Source organism: Monomorium pharaonis, chromosome 6, assembly GCF_013373865.1.
Source record: "Monomorium pharaonis isolate MP-MQ-018 chromosome 6, ASM1337386v2, whole genome shotgun sequence".
NCBI lineage: Eukaryota > Metazoa > Arthropoda > Insecta > Hymenoptera > Formicidae > Monomorium > Monomorium pharaonis.
In genome coordinates this window covers 6,542,169-6,561,929 of record NC_050472.1, presented here as the reverse complement: position 1 = coordinate 6,561,929, position 19,761 = coordinate 6,542,169, and the positions used below count along the sequence as shown (strand labels likewise).

The window sequence follows — 19,761 nt, the reverse complement described above, 5'->3', positions numbered from 1 at the left end:
AATACACACTTTTCTTTATTGTTCGTAGACTGCACTGTTCTAGGAGACCATACTAATGGTGTTTGGTTTTTATGCACATGCTTTATACGTTTGGAACGGAAGTTACAAAATTTTATAAGGTTTACTTATAAAAAAAGGCTGTATGCCTCAAGCTTTTTTATAGGTGATATATAGTAAAACCAGTATTGTTGGGGTACTGTGAACTTCATTGTGTATTGCAAGGGTTAAGTGTGTCTTAGAAAGGAAGAAAACTTGGAATAGAACAGTTTTCACAGTTTGCGTTCAATTTGGTTTTGGTTTTTTTACTTCTAAGTATTCTGAATTGATGTCTGCTGTTATCATTTTAATATTTTGAAAATATTCTGAAAGGATTTTTTAAAATTATAAGGATAGGATTGCCATTAATAAATTCGCTAACAAAACCCCTAAAAGAATATTGACAGCCATTATAACATTTAATAAAAAGTTATTAAACTATATTCCACCGAATGACAGTTAATGGGAAAGTCCGTAACATAACGTTTTTATAACATTCCTCTTTAACCCCTGAAGCTTCGGGGGCGGCGATATGAGGGAGGAGCAGCAGCAACAGGTTTCGGAGCCCCACCAACAGGAGCATGATGCGCACCACCACCACCACCGTCAACAGCAGCAGCAGCCGCCGGCGCAACACCATCACCAGCAGGCACAGCAGTATATTCAGCTCGGAGCAAGAGAGGTCCCGGTTCCCGAGGGAGGGGGTAACCGGCACCCGATGGAGGCCTCCATCACACCGGAGGGACTTCGAACGGGCAGTCACATGCCTCACTCCACGATGCATCGTTACGGTACCGAGACGCTCTCACCACCTACGGCGGGTCACCATCAACAACCACCGCATCCTCATCATCATCACCATCATCATCACCACTTACATTCGCATACCCATCTACCGTCCGCTCACCGTCAACTGGATGATCCGCAGCAGCACCATCAAGAACCCGACGAAATGGATCGAGGGGTGAGCAGCATTACCGCGGCTATGAGAGGTGCGCGGGGTGATTACTTAGGTGTGCTCTTCCCGAATCTCACCTCGTCGAACAACGCGTCCAGCAATGGGGACAGCAATCATCAGCATCACACGTCGCACCATTTGGAGGACGTATTGTCCGAGGAGTCTTACCTGCAACATCAGATTCGCGCCGGCGAGGCTGCCCCGGCTGGCGGCGGTTCCCCATCGGTGAGGACCGTCGGCGGTTCTCCGACTTCGAGCCAGAACAGTCCGCACGACGATCACGGTCTCTCGTCGCCGCATCGCCAGGCCCAGGAACCCACCGGTTACAGTCCCACCGATCAGGGCAGGTTGCAGTCTTTCACACATCTTACGGCTATGCAGCCACCGCCGTCGGTGCAGGCCAATCACGGATTGCAGGAGGCCGATCGCGTGTCCGATCAGCTGTACATCGACTCGATCTACAACGCGCATCACGCCGCCGGTACTCCCCATCATCATCAGGATCAACACGATCAAGGCCCCTCCGCGCCGCACTCACCCAGCGGCTCACTTTCCAGGTTAGTGACGATCGTTATCGTTATCGAATGTGCCAGGTGTGAGATTAACTCTAAAACCGTTCGATTCTCGTTTCTTTATTTTTAGAAAAAAAAACAAATTCGATTCTCGTCTTTAAAGAATGAGACTGCTTTCACGACTGTTGCCGAAAGTAGAATAAATCAGTGTATAAGCTGAAGTGCTAAACGCGAAATATTTTTGACGCGTCTTCTGGAAGCGACGCTTGGAGCAGGCATGTCGTTGGCACTTTATCGTTAGGAGATCGTTTACGGAAAATCAACAGTGCAGTGTATTAAATTGCACTGTTACGCGTAGCGTCGTTCGTTGACACCGTTGCAACATGTTTTTCTGCGAGACTTACGGTTATCTCGCATAGAAAATCGTTTCTCTCGAAGCCATTTGTCATTTACCGGGAATTTATTTGTTGCTTTCTTTGAAATATAAGATATAATACGATACATGCATCATTCTTGTCGGCAAAACAATAATGAGTAACTTTGTGTTTTGACGTTAATTTTTATATATAAATAGACTTGATGTTATAAATATATCATATAAACTTTGTACGTATTATACGTAAATAATAATTTGCTTCAAGTCCAATAAACGAGAATGATCGCGGTTTGTTTTAAATCAAAAGCTTTAAAATCGTGATTTGCTGCAATTCTAGGGAACAAGCCGGTTGAACATCAACCGAATTGAACCAGCTTCGGTGTTTACGTGTTAACGTTAGGAAATTTTTTTTGGAAAATTTTTTTATCGGAAGTGCGGCACGATCAAACGCCAAGCCCGCAAGTCCGTGTATTTTCCGGATTGTTGCATCCATGCAAACGCACAGTCCTTTCCCGCGCGCAAAAATATTTACTCGCAAGCTTTAAGATCTATTCCGCTTCACGCAGGTCTGTGTGCGTAGGCGATATTTAATATACAGTCCAAAACAAAGCGCAATCGTCGGAGGAACTGCCCGACCCTATGCTAACAACCATATGAAGGCGAAGATTGTCCCCACCCTCGCTGCTCCGTGTTTGTTGATTTATCTCGGCACGAGCCCTTGAATTTTAGGTACTCGAGAGCTCAAGGTGGTCGTCTCTCTCTCTCTCTCTCTCTCTCTCTCTTTCTCTCTCTCTCTCGCAAGCACCTCTCGATGCAGTTTCTTTTTTTTTCCAATCTCTAATTAGTTGTTTCGGTTTTAACGGTTCCTCTTCCTATTCTCTTTCTACATTTTCTTATATTTGTTAATAAGGATTTCTTAAAATATCTTGTTTATCATAAAATTTCTACGCTCGCATTGTTCGTAGCTATTTATTTAATTTTACTGCGATCCACGTTTAAATAATTTTTTCTTCAAAGAAACAGCATTCTTTTCGTGGTAATAATTGACGCAGGTCAAATTATAAAACGTCAGTATTTTTGCATAACAAGGAGTCACCGAGATTGGTGATAATTAAGTTAAATAATAAGCGAGGGAAGCCAATCGGATTTTACAGCGCTCTTTGCGTTTTTCCTTTCGTGTTCGATGCTCGCCGATGATAAGGGTTCGTTCACCGATCGAAATACATAATCCACGGATCGCATTGTTTGCCACCCTCCGATTCTGGGAACGAGACAGATTGCTCGCATCGCGAGACGACTCGCGTCAAAGGCGTCATGCGTCATATTCATGGTTCTATGTTGATTCATTCGATCGGCGCGCATTCGCGCATTCACAATAACTGTTGAATTTATCTTTATTACGTGACAATAAATGGGGATGTGCAAAGGAAAAATCGCACCTTTGGCAAATACAACTTTACATGGTTCAGTAAAAACTTACAAAAAAAGAAAGAATTATTTTTAAAGAACAGATCAAATAAGTAAAGAAATACTAAGCACAGTATGGTTGAGTCTGAATTTTTGTGCTTAATATTACTTTAAGATTTACTCTTGACCATAGTTGGCATTTCTTTACTTATTTATGTGATTGATTAAGCCAAGCCTAAGGTTTATTTTAAATTATTATTGTAAAATAATAATTAACGACAATGAATGCGATTAATAATTTTTCTCAAGACGCCAATTACAATATTCTCATTTTATTTATTTGATCCATCAATATAAGCTGGCCTTATCTGCCTCGGATCTGCATCCGATAAGATTTTATTGACTGATAAATGCGACTGACTGATAGATTTCCATTGACTGTTACCTTGCAATTCTATGAAAAGAGATCGGATAATCATGCTCATTTTCGTGAATGTAATCGAGAAGAAATGCAGAATAAGAAAGAGAAAGAAAGAGAGAGAGAGAGAGAGAGAGAGAGAGAGGGGGAAGGGGGGAAAAAGGGAGGGAGGAAGAGAGAGAGGAGAGAAAGACGGAGGAAGAGGAAAAAAAGACGAAATATTTTGGATTTCTTAATTCACGCACTGTAAACGTGCACGGGTCGTAACCTTTTAAATTTGATAGCAAAAGTTCGAGTGCAGATCTCGCGATCTGTTTTTTATAATTTCTTTTTGTTATTTGCTACTTTTTTAGCTGATTTGAGAGATTACGTCAAAGAAATTGTTCATTCTCTGTTATGTAATTATTTGATAATTACATTAATTTATTTCAGTTTTACATTTTGCAAATAAAAAATTGTGCGTCATTAATAGATTGTGCTCAAAAGAAATGATTTTATTAATATCAGATAACATTAATCTTGGTTGTTATATTTGTCTCTTATTGTCTATCTTATAATACAATAGCACTAGCAATAATCTTATAATTTAAAATAAAATAGAGAAATTACACTATAATTAATTATATTATAACACAAATTAATTAGTATTTTAGAAGAACAGATCAATGATAAATAATATTAAATGACATGAAATGATATACAAATGTAATAAAAAATAGTTAAAATTTCCTTTTTCTCTTTTGTTCTCTTGCTGAGAGTTTAAAAATAAGAACATCTTATAATTTAAATAATTTAAAAATAAAATCTAAACATGCAACAGAAGTTTTTAGTTTACCTCGAATTTATTGAACTATGAACTGTGCAAATAAAAAGAATCAGTTTTCTAAATATATAATTTTAAATGATTATAATGGATGAAGAATACGAGGAAAGAAACCCGAGGATTAATAAATCATCATTATTAAATGGTAGTGCAAAGTTTGTGAATCATTTGAGAGAGTTTACAGTTCATAAATACATCCACACTGCCTTCTACGAATCGTGTAGGACGGAACCCTTCGTACGAGAACAAACTCGTATCGTTTAACCTTTCTATTTTTTGTTATGAATTCTCAAGGTACTTATTGTTATAATAACAGCATTCTCTTTAAAATTTTTTTATTATGATATTATATATTATATATTACATAAAGCACTTTCTTATATTGTTGACAATTACAGTGAAACTAATAATTTCAGTGAATCACTTTACGCTTTAAGGGAAAAATAGAATAGAGTCTTTCTCGAAGCATTCTAGAGAGTGGAATTCTCTCAAGAGAAAGAAAAAAAAAGGAAAAATGGCACTGTTAGGCAAGTAGACTATTGTTAAGGAATTGTAAAAAAAAAGAAACACTGTGACACTTCGTCACTTGTGGCATCGCATAATGGTTTAAAATCCTAAAAACGTGACCAAAACCTCAAAAATGAAGTTTCAAATTAGGGGTTTTAAATAATTGAATTGGGTACATTGATATTTGAAATATCAAAAACAACAGAAAGAAGGATCAACGACTTCTACTTGAGTGTATAATTCAGAACAAAAGTGAATCATTTTACGCAATCTCGTAATCGTCACAATTTCTTATCTATTAATTCAAGTAATTAGATATATTATATCGATTTCAAGTATCACGAAGCGCGTGATACACGTGTGCAGTACACGTGGCAATACACGCAGCTGTCCCTACACCTAAAGACGATTTGAGCATTTGTTTTTTTTTACCACGAACGGTAGTCTTTCCGATGTGTGCATGCCGGCGGAAGCGGCACGTGATATTCGCTTTACGGTGCGTCTCGACAAATACTAATTTGTTAGTCGAGATAATTATCTCGTGCGTAACGCTTATTCCAAAAATCTAAACTAGTTATCCAATACAGTTAATAATCCATTATTCAAATTAGAATTATGAGAACAGAATTAATCTAGATTTTAATAATTCATAAATTAAAACTATCTATATTACAAATTTGTTGCAATTAAGAAAGAAAAAGAATAAAATAGAATCTTTTTTTTTTAATGGATGGAATTCCCTCAATTGTAAGAAGGAGAGAAAGAAAAAGAAATTAAAAAGATGTCCATGCAGCATAACATCTTTTAAAAAGCTTTCTGAAAGATATTTGGCAGCAGATATCTTTCAGAAAGCTTTCTGAAAGATGTGTGCTATATGGGGAGCATTGTTAGAGAATTAGGGCATTGTTAAGGAATTCTAAAAAAGAACATTGTGATGCTTGTCTACACTCGTGGCGTCACACAATGATAAAAAATCCCAAAAACGTAGCCAAAATTTTAAAAATAAAATTTTTAATTAAATCGTTGAGTTGGATTGGGATTTGAGGAAACAAAAAACATCAGCGGTTTCTACTTGAGTTTGTACACTCCCCCAAAATAATTTTAGTATACATGAATTTCTCTAAATCTTAAAGGATTTTACTCTTATATGTATATGGATGACTTCAAAAGGATTCATTCAAAAATCAAGAGCAAAATAGTATAAACATAATATTTTTATAAAAAAGATTAAAGAAATTCACGTTGCTTTTTCTGTGCTCCACTATGCTTCAAATCAACATATTTTTTTTTTCGACATAAGTTCGTATAAGACTTTCGTCTTATATTATACAAGAGGAAAACAATTAGAATAATACAGAACATATATCCAAAAAGTGTGATAAGCTTTACTTTAATGAAAAAGGAATATGTTTGTTGTAAAACATTAAAGTTAGAATACGAGATTATGGAAAAAATTACTTTAAACGCAAAATACTTTTTTTTTGAAGGGTGTAATTCAGAACAAAGTAACCTCGCTCGAGCAACAGCTATCGTAAAATCACACTGAGAAAACAGCGCATGCTGCAAAATTATGTAACTTTTTTAAATAGTTTATTAATTTTAATTCTGCCAAATGGAGGTTAGTCTTGAAAGCAAGAATCTTCATATATAATAAATAAATCGTAATTAACAACGTATAACATAATAATTTAATAATAATTTTAAAGAAAAAGTAAGTAAAATTTTTCGTGTAAATTTTGAAAATTTTGAGAAATAGTTATAATTTACGCAAATTTACGCTAGGAAACTTATTTAAGCATTTAGTTGATATTAACAATACCTTACAGAATTAATAAAAACTGACTGCCAATAAGTGCCAATCTGGTTGTAATTAGATTTTAAAGTATTGTTAATTGTGCAAATGTGCCTTGAGTGTGAGCAAGTTAATTTATTAATGCCATGGTTGAATCAGCAAAGTTAACTAAACAACAAACAATAATCAGAAATAAGACCGGAGCATAAAGAAGCATCTCATAAAAAGCACTTCCTGCAAAGTCAATTTTGCGATTAATTGTTAAAAACAAAACGTAAAAAATTACCTGTAGAGGAAAAATGATTATGCGAATTAATTATACAGCAAAATGGTTGAAGAAACATGTATAACTTTTTCTTAGATTTTTCTCCGTTTATGTAAAAAATTAATATACAAAATAAAGTTTTGAAATGGGTTTCTGCCCACAGCTAGAGCAGCAAAATTAACACAAAAGTAATTAAAATATGTAAAAAAACATTTCTGACATAAAGAGCACTTTGCAAAAATTATGTTTGCTGCTACTTGTCACAAACAAATTGTTAAAAATTGACTATAGGTAAAACTAAAAAAAAGTTATACTCGTTTCTTTTGTAATTTTTTCCCTGAAATCAATTAATATAATCAATTTATCTCTACAATTATTTTTTAATTATACGTTTATAATAATTAATTGGAAAATTGATTTTTGCAAAGTGTATTTTATTTTGGGTATTTTTAACATTTCAGATTCCTTGTATAATTTTGATTTTAGATTCGTAATCAGCGACCTTGAAAACCACAGGATATCAAGTTTCAAATCTGACATTATCTTAACATCTATGTCCATCATTTTGTATTTTGTGATTTTGACTTTGGATTCGTGATCAGCGATCCTAAAAATTCTAGGATTAAATTTCATATTAATTGTCGAATGCTCTCATATTTTGGCCGTGCTTTTGGGCTTTTTTGGACCACCGTGCGTCGGGACGGCAGTCTGCCGAGACAGGACGAGAGCAAGCTATTATTCGTCGCGAGGCGTAATCGGTGGAGAACGGCGAACGTCAAACAGTGGGGCGTCTTGAGTGGCCGATAACGTTGGTGGGGATCTCTCGTGACAGACTCACAGTAAAAGAAGGCAAAGTTGGGGTACACTGCGAAATGTGATCGCGCCGGTGATATCTCCGGTAGGAGGGGAAAACACGTAGAAAATAACAAGTGGGGATAATTGTCCGTCACCGCAGGAGGGTCTCTCCGAGTGGGGAGGGGAGATTGCAGAAGGGGAAATCCTGACCACCTTCGAGGTCCTCCAACTCCATTCGGCTTGACGTTTCGTGCACTCTGTTAGATTATATTCCGCTCAGTTCTTGTCTGCCCGGTGACAGATACGGGACACTCTCTCTCTAGCCCCTTTCTTTCTTTTTTCTCTCTCCGATACCGCTTTTTTTTTCTTCTTTGTATTCTCTTTACTCCGTACGGCGAAGCGAAGACGAGCGTGCGGAGCGGAGGAAGAGGAGAAGATATCGAAGAGTCCTCATTAGCCTGTTACACCCGCTAAGATGCAGTGAGTCTTTTTCTAATGCAAGATTTATCTTATTATTAATGATGTGCTTCGATGTTTGTCCATTCGAGCTCATGCTCAGCGTTTCTATATTTTTCTCGGATAAATGCTTCGTGTGTGTTATTTTTTTTTACCGTGACGTTTAATTTGATGAATTCTGTTTAAAAAATTGTATAGATGTCAAGCAAGTTTTAGATAAAATATTTAAAGAATATATAAAAAATTATATGGAAAACCAGTAATAATTATATAAATATACAGTTACTATAAAAATAATTGCATGTAATGAATCATTGTAATCACACACGTATACGCATGCGTATTGTGTAAAATGTGTCGATGCAAAAGTCGAAGTAAAACAGAATTCTTACGATAAATTGACAACGCGAAACAAAGCTAGATTTTAAAATAACTGGTACGGGATTAAACGAAAAATTTTTATCATAATTTTGTTAACTAACATTATAATTAATAATTTTCAATTTTTGTTTAATTTTAAATGAAAGAAATATATGTATAAATACTGTATAGGATATACAATTTCTGAAGACTTTTATTCTGTATATCCAAATATTTTATCAACAACATGTGTTTGTCTTTTATTGATTTAATAATTGATTTATTTAATGTTACAACTTATACATACAGATAAATATTTTAAAAAGAGCTACATTAATTTAGAAAGTATAGGTTTATATATATCTAATTATTTTAGTCATTTCAATGATTTTTAATTGCAAAGTTCTATTTTTAATTTTTTTATTTCGTGTTATAATAATTAACACTATAACGTGTTATTTATTTTATCTGGAATTGCAAATGTATTACGCATGTAATCGATTAACTGCTTTGACTACGTATTCTTTTTTTGGATCGATTAAACGCACTTTCGTTAAAAACCCAGGGGCTTTATCTCGCCAAATGAAAATAAAGTAAGTAGCGATAATTAATGCAACGGTAGCCAAATAAATGCAGCGTGAACAAAATATTGAAGCCTTATTTAACTCGAGCATTAATTGATACTTGATACGCCGATATTTGGACATCTTAAATGTTATATAATTCTTTAGATTTGTTGATATTTATATATTTAAACTTTTACTTTTGCGCTTTATAATTATTATATAATGTATTTAAATTACATTTAAATAGAGATATTCTCGCGTATTAAAGGACCAAAAATTTTTACTTTAATGCGTATTTTAATTTTATCTATAATACACATATATTTTTCATATTAATCTCATTAAAGAAAAACGCGTTTTTTTTTTTTAAATAAAATTCATTACTCGTGTGTCGCGAATCTATTAAATATTACATTTATACACTAACGCGAAATAGTCTTGCGCTTTGCCAACCCTGACCGTATAAAAAGATCAGCAGTGATATCTTAAACAATCTCAATGCGGCTAAGCAAATAAGAAATGGTGCCCTTCTTATCTCTCGTCATACGAGATATCTACCGTGTTACAGGATTCTTGAAACAGCACAGACTTGTCGTGTTAAAATAATATTTTCTATAATTATACTATTGGATATTTTTTATAGCGACAGAGAAAAGAAAAATGAAATTATTAATTTAATTTGAATTTTTTCTGATATTAAGACATCAATGATTTTTTTTTAAATTAAATTTTAATACTACAAACGCAATTTTATTAGACGCTATACAATTTTTTTAAATTTAAATTAATAAAATTTTATTTTAAGATCGTAATGCTTGAAAAAAAAAGGGAGAACTTTTCAATTTAATACCACTCAACTGTTTTGAAATCTTCGTCGTATATTATTGATTATCAAACAAATATTCTAGAACTTGCTATTAACTTTTGCATTGATATCTATCCTATGTAAACATGCATTTTTATCTTTAGGTAACGCATGTATAAATATGTACTTGATCAGTAGGCTTATCGTTCTCATCTTTTACGTTTACCCCGCCTTCTTCCGCGAGCCATCGTGAGAAGCGTCTTATCAGCTCAGTGGATTCAGATAGTCCTACGGCAGCAGGGCTATAACCCCGTTGACATTAAACTCGCTATATTGGATTTCGCGAAATTCGCAACTCCTTCGTCAACCGTGAGGAACCCTCGTCTTTCTCCAGCGGCAAACAGTATGCGTATTATATCTTGCCGTTAATCTTCTGTTTATTAAATAAACTTGTCACGCACTAATAATTCCGACGAGCTAATCGGGAATTCCCCATGAGTGACGATCGAAAAATTGAAATTGATCTCACGAAAACTTATGTTATCTTTAATCAACTTTAATCTTTTATAATTCCTATACTTTCCACATATAAAAGCAAACGCACGTTACATGATCAGTTTATATCATAGTATTTGCATTTGTTATTTATCGCTAATATGAGAACTTCTCATTTGGCCTTTTGATCTCATTGATCTTAAGGATTGTGTAAATAATCGTTAATGGTTGTGGTATACTTGGAATATCTTGTGGGAGGAAGAGTTCGAGATCGAGATTACTAAACGCGGCGCGACGGCGGTAATAATTAAAAGCGCGGCGGAGATTCTTAGAAGAAATCCGAGATCTGCTATTGAGCTCCCCATGCAACCGTTACGCATGCATAGAATATGCACGCACACACATCCGTATTCCATAAAATCGCCCCCGATTCCTGCTAGTATGACGTTACGTCACTGAACATTAGGCCCTCATTCGTGTTTGTTAAGAATAAACAGGTCATAAGAAAAAATAAGAATTTATTACATCCTTTATTTATTTTAAAATTCAAATTTTTCATTTTTAATCAATGCTCCAAATAATATGTAATCAGAATGTATACTTAAATTTGCTAAAAAAATTTTTCTACGAATTCTCGGTTTTTCCTTGAATTTTATTTCCTGGAATTTTATTGAAACTTTCAAGTAAGATTAGAGAATTTTTTAATGCAGCTTTAAAATAAATTTATTTTATTATATCTTTTAACGTTCCACACGTATAATCCACAAAGAAAAGTCACTCAAGTTTCGAATGTTAAATTTTAAAAAGTATTAAAAAGAAATAATATACGAACTAAATAGCATGTGTGTGTGTAACGATATGTTTCCAATAATGTGGCTCGCTAAAAGTACAAAACACGAAACGTGATTAAACATACAACACCAATTTAAAACAGTATACTGTTAATTTATTGTCGCTTTTTTAAAATAAAAACTTGCAAGTCACAAGAATATGCATGGTATGAATGTTATATTGATTGGTAATCATCAATTATCATAGTTTTATATTATTAAAAATTAGAAAGATGAAAGGAATAATTTTTCATTAAAAATAAAGGCAGTAGAATTTAAATTTAAAAGTAAAATTTAAAAAATTCCCCACTTTTAATACAATATTATGAAAATCCATAATTTTGAACAATTCAAAAAAGAAATTTCCTGAAAACTTATACGTTTTTCCGGTTTTTCCCAATAATATACACTTTATAATAATATTGCATAAATTCGGTATTCAGAATCTATTTTTTTATCTCAAGACCGATGCCAATATGACTCTGTGATTGATTTGACGCCTTAAAGCAAATTTTCGACACTCTTAAATATAAAAACTGTAGTCGCGGCTCAGGATTATAAGCATTTTAATTTTTCGCTATTCTAAAAACACATTTTCCAAAGGGTCCAGAATTGTAATTTTATTTATTTAGGACTTTATCAATATTTGTAGGATCGCGTCGTGTATTTTTTTTTTTTCGCTATTTCTGCAACCTTTTATAGTTTACCGAAGGAGAAGGTTTCCCTTCCGCCTCACCACCGCCGGTCGTTTACATTGCGAAACGCATTAGCGCGACGGATCGTGCGCATCGTTGCACCGGGCGTGCAATTGCACGCAGCGCGCGCGTGCCCATTTAATACCGTTTCCTCTCGTATTAGTCGTTTACAAAGTACCCGATTGCACCTGGTACACACAGTCGATCATCCGGGATGGGACGCCGCCGTAGGTAACCAGTTTCACGGAGAATGGTCTCGACTCCGATTGCCCCGCTCGTATTGCATCGGACGTTCCATCGCACTTAGCCGATGCACTTAAAACGCATCCTCGTGCCCACTGGGCTCGTGTCAGACGTACGACACATCCTAAGACAATCGAAACCGTTAGAAACGACTCTCATTCACCGGTATTTACATTACCGTTGTAAAATGCATGGGGATTTATCGCGCGCAACTCTTGCCCGCGATCGAAAATGCATCTAGGAATAAAGTTGTATCCTTCGATGTGAGATTCTTCGGTGGCAGAATTGAAACGTGGAAATTTGATTGTTCTTTTATTATGAAATACTCTAAAAAGACCCTCATCGTGTTGGTTTTATGTAAGAAAAAATGTAGATTTTACTCGTGAAATTATTTTTTATTCCTCCTCGTGATTTTTATTATTCGTTTGGAAGTTGATCTCCATCGTCTATTCTTCTCTCTTTCGCATCGTTAAAAATATTTTCGTTTCGATCGCGATCTTCGATACCCATGCTTCCCGTTCCGTGTACATAACCTACCTTAACGTTATGTAAATATAAATCGCCTAAGCAGATTTCCTGAAAGGTCAGACCGCGTCGGGTGTCGAGTTCATCGTTAGCCTGCAAATTTCGAATTCGTCATAACTCTACTGACGATCGGGAGTAATATGCTGGGTATGCATTTCCGCACGCGAGTCGCAGTTTTTCGTCTGGCCATTCACATGCCGTATGTGTGTCGTGAACGTGCGATGTGGAATACCGATTTTAGAAAAAATTTCAAGCTGATTTCTGAGAATTGAATTAATTAGTAAATTCCACCGCGCACATTTAAAATCTATTCTTTATTTTAAGAGCCTATATCATTATTATACTATATAATTATAGTATAAACTGTCAGTACTGGCGGTGAAACTTTCGAAACGCGTTTCGGAACGTAGCCCCAACTTTCAGCATGTTCACAGATCTCTTTATTTCGTGTTTTAATTTTCGACGAAATTGCACGCGCTTATCGGTGTTTCTATCTCTCTTTGTCGATCGGCGATGAGTTTGGAAGGATACCACGTGTGCGGCACCTCGGCAATCGTCGACATCGCGAGGAGCCAGCCGCAAAGGTGCCTCCGGACACGTACGGGTATGCAGAAACGTGCCCGGGCCACCGCGCGAGTGCTCAAGGCCGCATCCGTATTGACATCATCGCGAGCGTACGGCGATGCTTTCGTTTGTTTTACGCGCGGCCGCTTCTTTACCTTGTTTGGGACACGTTAATGCGCGCGGAGATAAAGTGCACGTGCGCGCGATGCGCGCGCGTGGCAAGCAGATGTGCACTGACGATGGCAGAAAGATTTTTTTTTTCGCACACAATTGTTACGGAAATATACCGAAAAAAATTAATCTCAAATCTACCGTTATTGTCTCATTATATTTATATGTATAAGTAAGGGTATAAAATCTTTAGAATTTAATAATTTTGAACAGACATAATTTGGCCACGTGAAGAAATTTTTTATAATTTTATCAAGAAAAATATATTCTTATTATATTCAATAATATTTTTCTCGAGTTGAGAGGAAAAAATATCGAATAGAAAATAACAATATCTCCAAATAAAAAATTCGAATTTTTAACATTGTATTATTATCAAAATATTGTATTCTTTATATGACTGTTATAATACTGAAATAAAAATGTAATATTTTGCTGAAATTTAACATTATTAAGCTTTTTAAAGAAGAGTTTATATTTTTGCTCACACAATGATTATTGAATTATCAATACCTCTTTTTCTGTGTTTATGAATTATACATAAGAATCTGTCGAGATTTATCACATAGTCCAAATATTATACTTTTTAATTATAATAGAGAGTTTGTTATGGATTAATAATATTTAAGTATAATAGGTTATATAATTAAAAAGTAAACGAAAATGCACGAAATAAATAATAATTTTACAATAAAAAAGATGAAGCACCAAATACGATTCAAATATGGTACATGATGCACAAAAATAACTCAATAACTTAATTCTTTTTTGTTTCTTTTTTGGAAAATGAAAAAATTGGTCGATATCTAAACACAAGTGTTTTTGCACCTCTAAAAAATTTCGATATATGTGAAATTCTTTAAATCTTAGAGAATTTTACTCATATATGGCCTCAGAAGGATTTTTCCCAAAATCGAAAATAAGTATAAACATAATATTCTTACGAAAAGAGAAATTCACTGCTTGTTGCTTTTTTGTGCTGCACGTAAGAGGCCACTCTACTTCAAATTAATATTTTTTTATATAAGACCTTTCTCTCAACCTTTAGAGGACCAGCCCTTTTTTTTGACAACTTTTTCAGTTTTAGTGCTAGAATATTTTTGTCCCTGTTAATGAGTTAAACTACGAAAAAGATGACATTGCTCCAGTACCTAATATTATTCCGGCTTTCGGCCCGGAAAAAATGAGTTATTTATTTACTGTAGGTTATTTTTTGTTGTATTTAAACTTTATATTATTGTTTATTGTCAATGATTGTTTAACGTCATTTGCAATAAAAATGTGTTGAAAAATATGTATGCAAACATAATTATGTCGCACTTTGTGTGAGGCAGTAAAATGTCGTTATACAAAGTAACATCAATTTTTTTCGAAATAAATGCATATTATAATAAAAAAAGTAATTTTAGTTAAACGAAGTGTTTTTTGTAAATCTAACTACATATAAGCTTAATATTAAGCTTCTTGGAAAGGTACAAGAAGAAAACAGAATTACATATGATAAATTTCTGATGAATACTTTACTTTATTGAAAGAGAAATGTTTGCTGTAAAACATTAAGCTTAAAATATGAGAATGATGGCAAAATATTTTTACTTTTTTTTTGAGCGTATGAAACCATAAATATATTGCTGACATATTTCATTCGTATACGTTACGTTTTGATTTTAATCCAGTAAACAGCAAACAACAGTAACATAACATCAACGTTATAATTTTCCATTCAACAATGTAATTGCATGTAATGTAGTGCATAACACGTATGTTACATGGTATACAATTGGAATTTTTCAAAACTTGAAAAATTTCATCTAGATGATTCATCGCCGCATTCCCCGCCGATAGGCTAAGGTGTCGATTTGAAAAATGCGTCAAACGGAGACACATAATTCGCTCCTTCAGACGTTCCAACGTTCCATACGTCTGAAAGTTCGTCACGCTGTGCATTCAGCCTCAGGTAGAATCCTGCTGCGTTCAAGTGGCCGCTGAGCCGAAACCAGGTATAAACAACTCGTAATGGTAATGGCAATGGTAATGGAGTAGCCATGTCGTTCCGGACTGTCGTATGATGAGGGTCATTCGCAAGCAAGGGACGCGAAGGGAGGCTCGAAGGGGTGCCTCCTTCCGTTTCTTGGGCACGCGCCCGCGCCCGCATTATGAGTCGAACCACGGTTTCCGCTCTCCCGCGACGGTTGCTTTCCGGTTACTTTCCGGCCTTTCCGACACGGAACAGCGATTTTTTTTTCCAATGATAATGATGCGATGGTACCGTTATCGGTTGCAGACGTGTGTTTGCAGACTGGTTGCGGAACGATAGGAAGAAATGTCCGCATTTTTATTTTTCTCATTATGTATATGTGATTAAATATTCTTTGCGTAAATTAATTTCTTTTAACTTAAAGTTTTTTTCCTCTTCTTTAAAATTAGATCAACGTTAAACAAAAGAAATTTTGACATACTATAGATCGCAATCCGCGTAAGTGTATGCAATTTAGCATCGCGCGTATGTACAAGTGACTCGCAATTAAAATAAGATTAATTCTCTAGGGCGTCGATCGAACGATCGAGCTGAACGATCGATTCGCGAGATACACGCCGACTCACAAATCCCATGGGTAGGGGCGTATTTATTCGCGCGTGATCTATGCGCGAAATACGAAGCACACGAGCCACGATCGGCACTGTTTATTTAATTTTTGTTACTGTGCAATTTCATTACTATTTTGCCTATAATATCTAATTAAGTTGGTTTATTTACACGGAGAAAATTTTTATAATTACAGTAGTAATTTTCAATAATTACTTTCTTGGTCCCGCGCTTATTATTTACCGTAATAATTTTTACTGTGAAATTTTGTCCGTGTACACTTTGGTGCACAGTTAGTATTTATTTTCATGGGCATTTATAGCTCAATGCTCGCAACTTTAATGACCAATTAAGTATTATTTGTGCATCACATTTTATGTTTATTTTTACACGAGAAAAGAATAAGAAATAAAAAAATGATCGAATTCTCTTCTTTATGAAAATAGTAAAGTACAGCAATTTAGTGTTTCAATTGTAAGCATTCTCTGTCTAAAGAACGCTGGTAAAACGCCGCTATAGCCATCCACAGTATGGTGTCGGTCTACCACCTGTAGAGCGCGTTTTGCGCTGAAATTTCCCGCAGCGAAATTCTTGATAATTGATTGTACATTCAGTCTCTCTCTTAAATTCCGTAAACGACTCGATTATCTTTAAGTATCATTACCAGAACTCGCCATAAACGTCGCGACGCGAGAAAACGACGCATACCAAAAAGAAAGACGCGGCTTTGTCACAATTTTCTCATTATTACTAATTAATATCTTGTTATTAATATTATACTAATATCGTACATACGGAACGTAAAGATTTATAAGTTTTTATGGGAAGTCTTTTTGGGCGAAATCATGGTGCTTTAAATGCATATTCTTTTGATTTTGATGCCGTTTGTAAACAAACTAAACAAATTTTTCCTTACTTTATCAATATCGTCAAAGAAACGACATATTTTGTACTAATGGAACAATATCATCTTCTGCGGTCTACACAAAAATTTTCCTATTGCAGTTCGTCGTTGTATCGGCCGATGAATACCGTAAGCACGATGGGTACGGTGGCTGGAACCGGGGGAACCTATACCTTGCCTTACATAACGAGCAGCCCTACGGAGCTGGCGTCGTCGCCTCAACTTTGGAACGCTCAAGGTAGGTGCCAGCCGTAAATAATTGAACCATAACACTTAACTCGTTGCAACTAATTGTCTGAGTAAGTTATATATTAAGTAGATGAGGCTGTCTAACATTTGTAATGCTTGTTAGTGAATAATGTGAATAATTGCGAATCAAGGAGTTTTGAAAAGTTAGAAAGTTTTACTCATAAAAAGCTTCCAATTTCTAAAGATTTATTAAATGCAACAAATTTTGTGTTAAACATATGTCTCAATGTTTTATTTAAAAAATTATTTAATTATTTATAGGAACTAGATACACATATTACAACAAAGATTAGTGATTTATTAAGTTATAAAAATTGTATTAATTGTAAATTATTAATAGTAATTAATTATATTTTTTTACAAGTTAGATTTTAACAAAATTGTGATTTTCTAAAAGACACACATATAGGCAAACTGTCAAATTTGAAATATGCATTCCTCTCAATTAGTAAAGAAAATTACTGTGACTGAGATCTTTATTTTCGCTGTCGGGGTGTAAAAATCACCGTACAGGTGACTTAAAAGAACAATTCACAAGTTTCAGATTTTTATGTCCATGATGCATTGTTAGTTTTCTCGACAGTGACAGGTTTGACCGGACTAACCATTCCTGAGGATTATGGTAACAAATCTTCGGATACGGTTTCCCATCAATCTCTACCGGCCTTTTCGCAACCTTTTGGCGCTCGGTCGAGCTTTCGCGGTTACAGCCCGCCGTACTCATCCTCCCAGCAAAACACCACCGGCACCGTCGCCGTCTCCGCCGTGGAAGCCGCTTCCTGGACATACGCCTCGCCTACGACCAACGCGTTAACGACACAATACGGCACACCGTCGAGACGGCAGACCGTTAACCCGGCGTCAGCACAGACGCAAATCAGCGCCGCGGCAAGTTTAACCGCAAGTAAGTAAAATATTTCTTTTTATATTAATCAAATGGCACAGATTAATATTATTCTGTTTTTGAGTGAAATTAAATATCATTAGAAATTAAGGTTGAAGAAGAACTCTTTTAATGCTTTATTCTTATGACAGAACAGATGTAAAAATTGTTGGGTCTTTCTTTTTGATAAAAATGCATGTTTATGAAAAAATAATCCTATTATTTAATATTTGTAAAGTAAAAAGTTGTCTTTTGCAAAATAAAATTGAAAAATATTATTGTGTATCGAATTCGCGGTATTAAAAGAGTTGATAAGAATTGATCAACGGCAGGCGCAAATCGCACGATTACATCATAAAACTATAAACTAGAAGTTGCCTCGTTTCTTTCGTTTTAATGTTACACAACTGAACTGAAATCGTAAGGCATCTTGATTCGTCTGACAATAATAAATTCGCTTGTGCAGCTTCATCGCCGCGTGTTTGCAGTGATCGCTGTATATTCTCACGATTTAGATAATCAAATCGCAGGGTTCGTGTCTCCGGCAATAAAATCGCAAGAATTGGCCGGGTATCGTCGCGATAATGCAAACGTGTGTTGCCCGTTTCACTTGATCTGTATGCGGAATTTAACGAGAAACATTCTTCGCAACTTATTAATTGTCACGACTTCTGCTGAATGTATTTATTTTACAATTTTTTTCACGTGCGGCGCGTCGTGATAACGCATTTGTGTCTTTATCTGCTATTCTATAGCACGTTAGTTCGACTGTAAAACCATCTTCAAAGAAATTTTTATTTTCCTTTTATATCGAATACATTTTATTGACAGTTATTTAACTTTATTTATAAAATAGAGTGGTACTTTTAGAATAAAAATGCTTTTATTTTTTTATTTATTTACTTCCATGCGTTTCTGGGTATAAACGGAACAAATTCTAGGATAAATACTAAGGCTAGGGGTTTTATGAATTAAAGATTTTTTTTTCTTCTGTTTTTTTCAATTCTGACACGCTCTTCTAACTAATTTCCCAAACTCGGGTGACAGTACGAAATACGAAACCACGAGGTTCAGGGTGACATGGGCACGGGGTTTGGGTCTAAGTAACCGATCTGTAAGTAACCCTCAGCCGAGGAGATCCTTGAACGACCAGAGCACCCTCCTCGCCGACCGCATGCCGTGTGCGTTCCTGAAGTGGGCGGTGTCCTTTGATGCGGCCGACTCCTCGTCGCGCGCATCTGCGGGAATAGATGATGAGCGCCGGCGCTAAGCGACACACACACGCGAGGTGGCATCGTCCCGCGTTTCTCTGCTGCAGCAACTTGCAGCGACGTGGATATCGTCAAGCGGTGATCGGTGGGCGTGTGTACGTACACCCTCCTTCGCGAGCTCCGTCTCGGATTCCATGGGCGACGTACACACGCGCTCTTTGCGATCGATTAAAAAAACAGTTGTGTCTTTATAGCATAAAACATTGGTAGCAATATTGAGAAGCAATGTAAAGACAATATCCCCAATATTGGTTCAATATTGTAAAAG

The 19,761-nt window shown here is 35.4% G+C and overlaps 1 protein-coding gene across 2 annotated transcripts in view; it reads left to right on the top strand.

Annotated features, from left to right (window-relative positions):
- The window catches only part of LOC105834989 (box A-binding factor), a 77,988-nt gene that overhangs the window by 46,083 nt on the left and 12,144 nt on the right, over window positions 1–19,761 (top strand). For both annotated transcript variants that reach the window (XM_012677893.3, XM_012677892.3), the window contains exons 4-6: window positions 553–1,551; window positions 17,192–17,328; window positions 17,923–18,243. In XM_012677893.3, coding sequence (XP_012533347.2) covers window positions 553–1,551; window positions 17,192–17,328; window positions 17,923–18,243 — 1,457 coding nt within the window. The remainder of the gene's footprint in view (window positions 1–552; window positions 1,552–17,191; window positions 17,329–17,922; window positions 18,244–19,761) is intronic.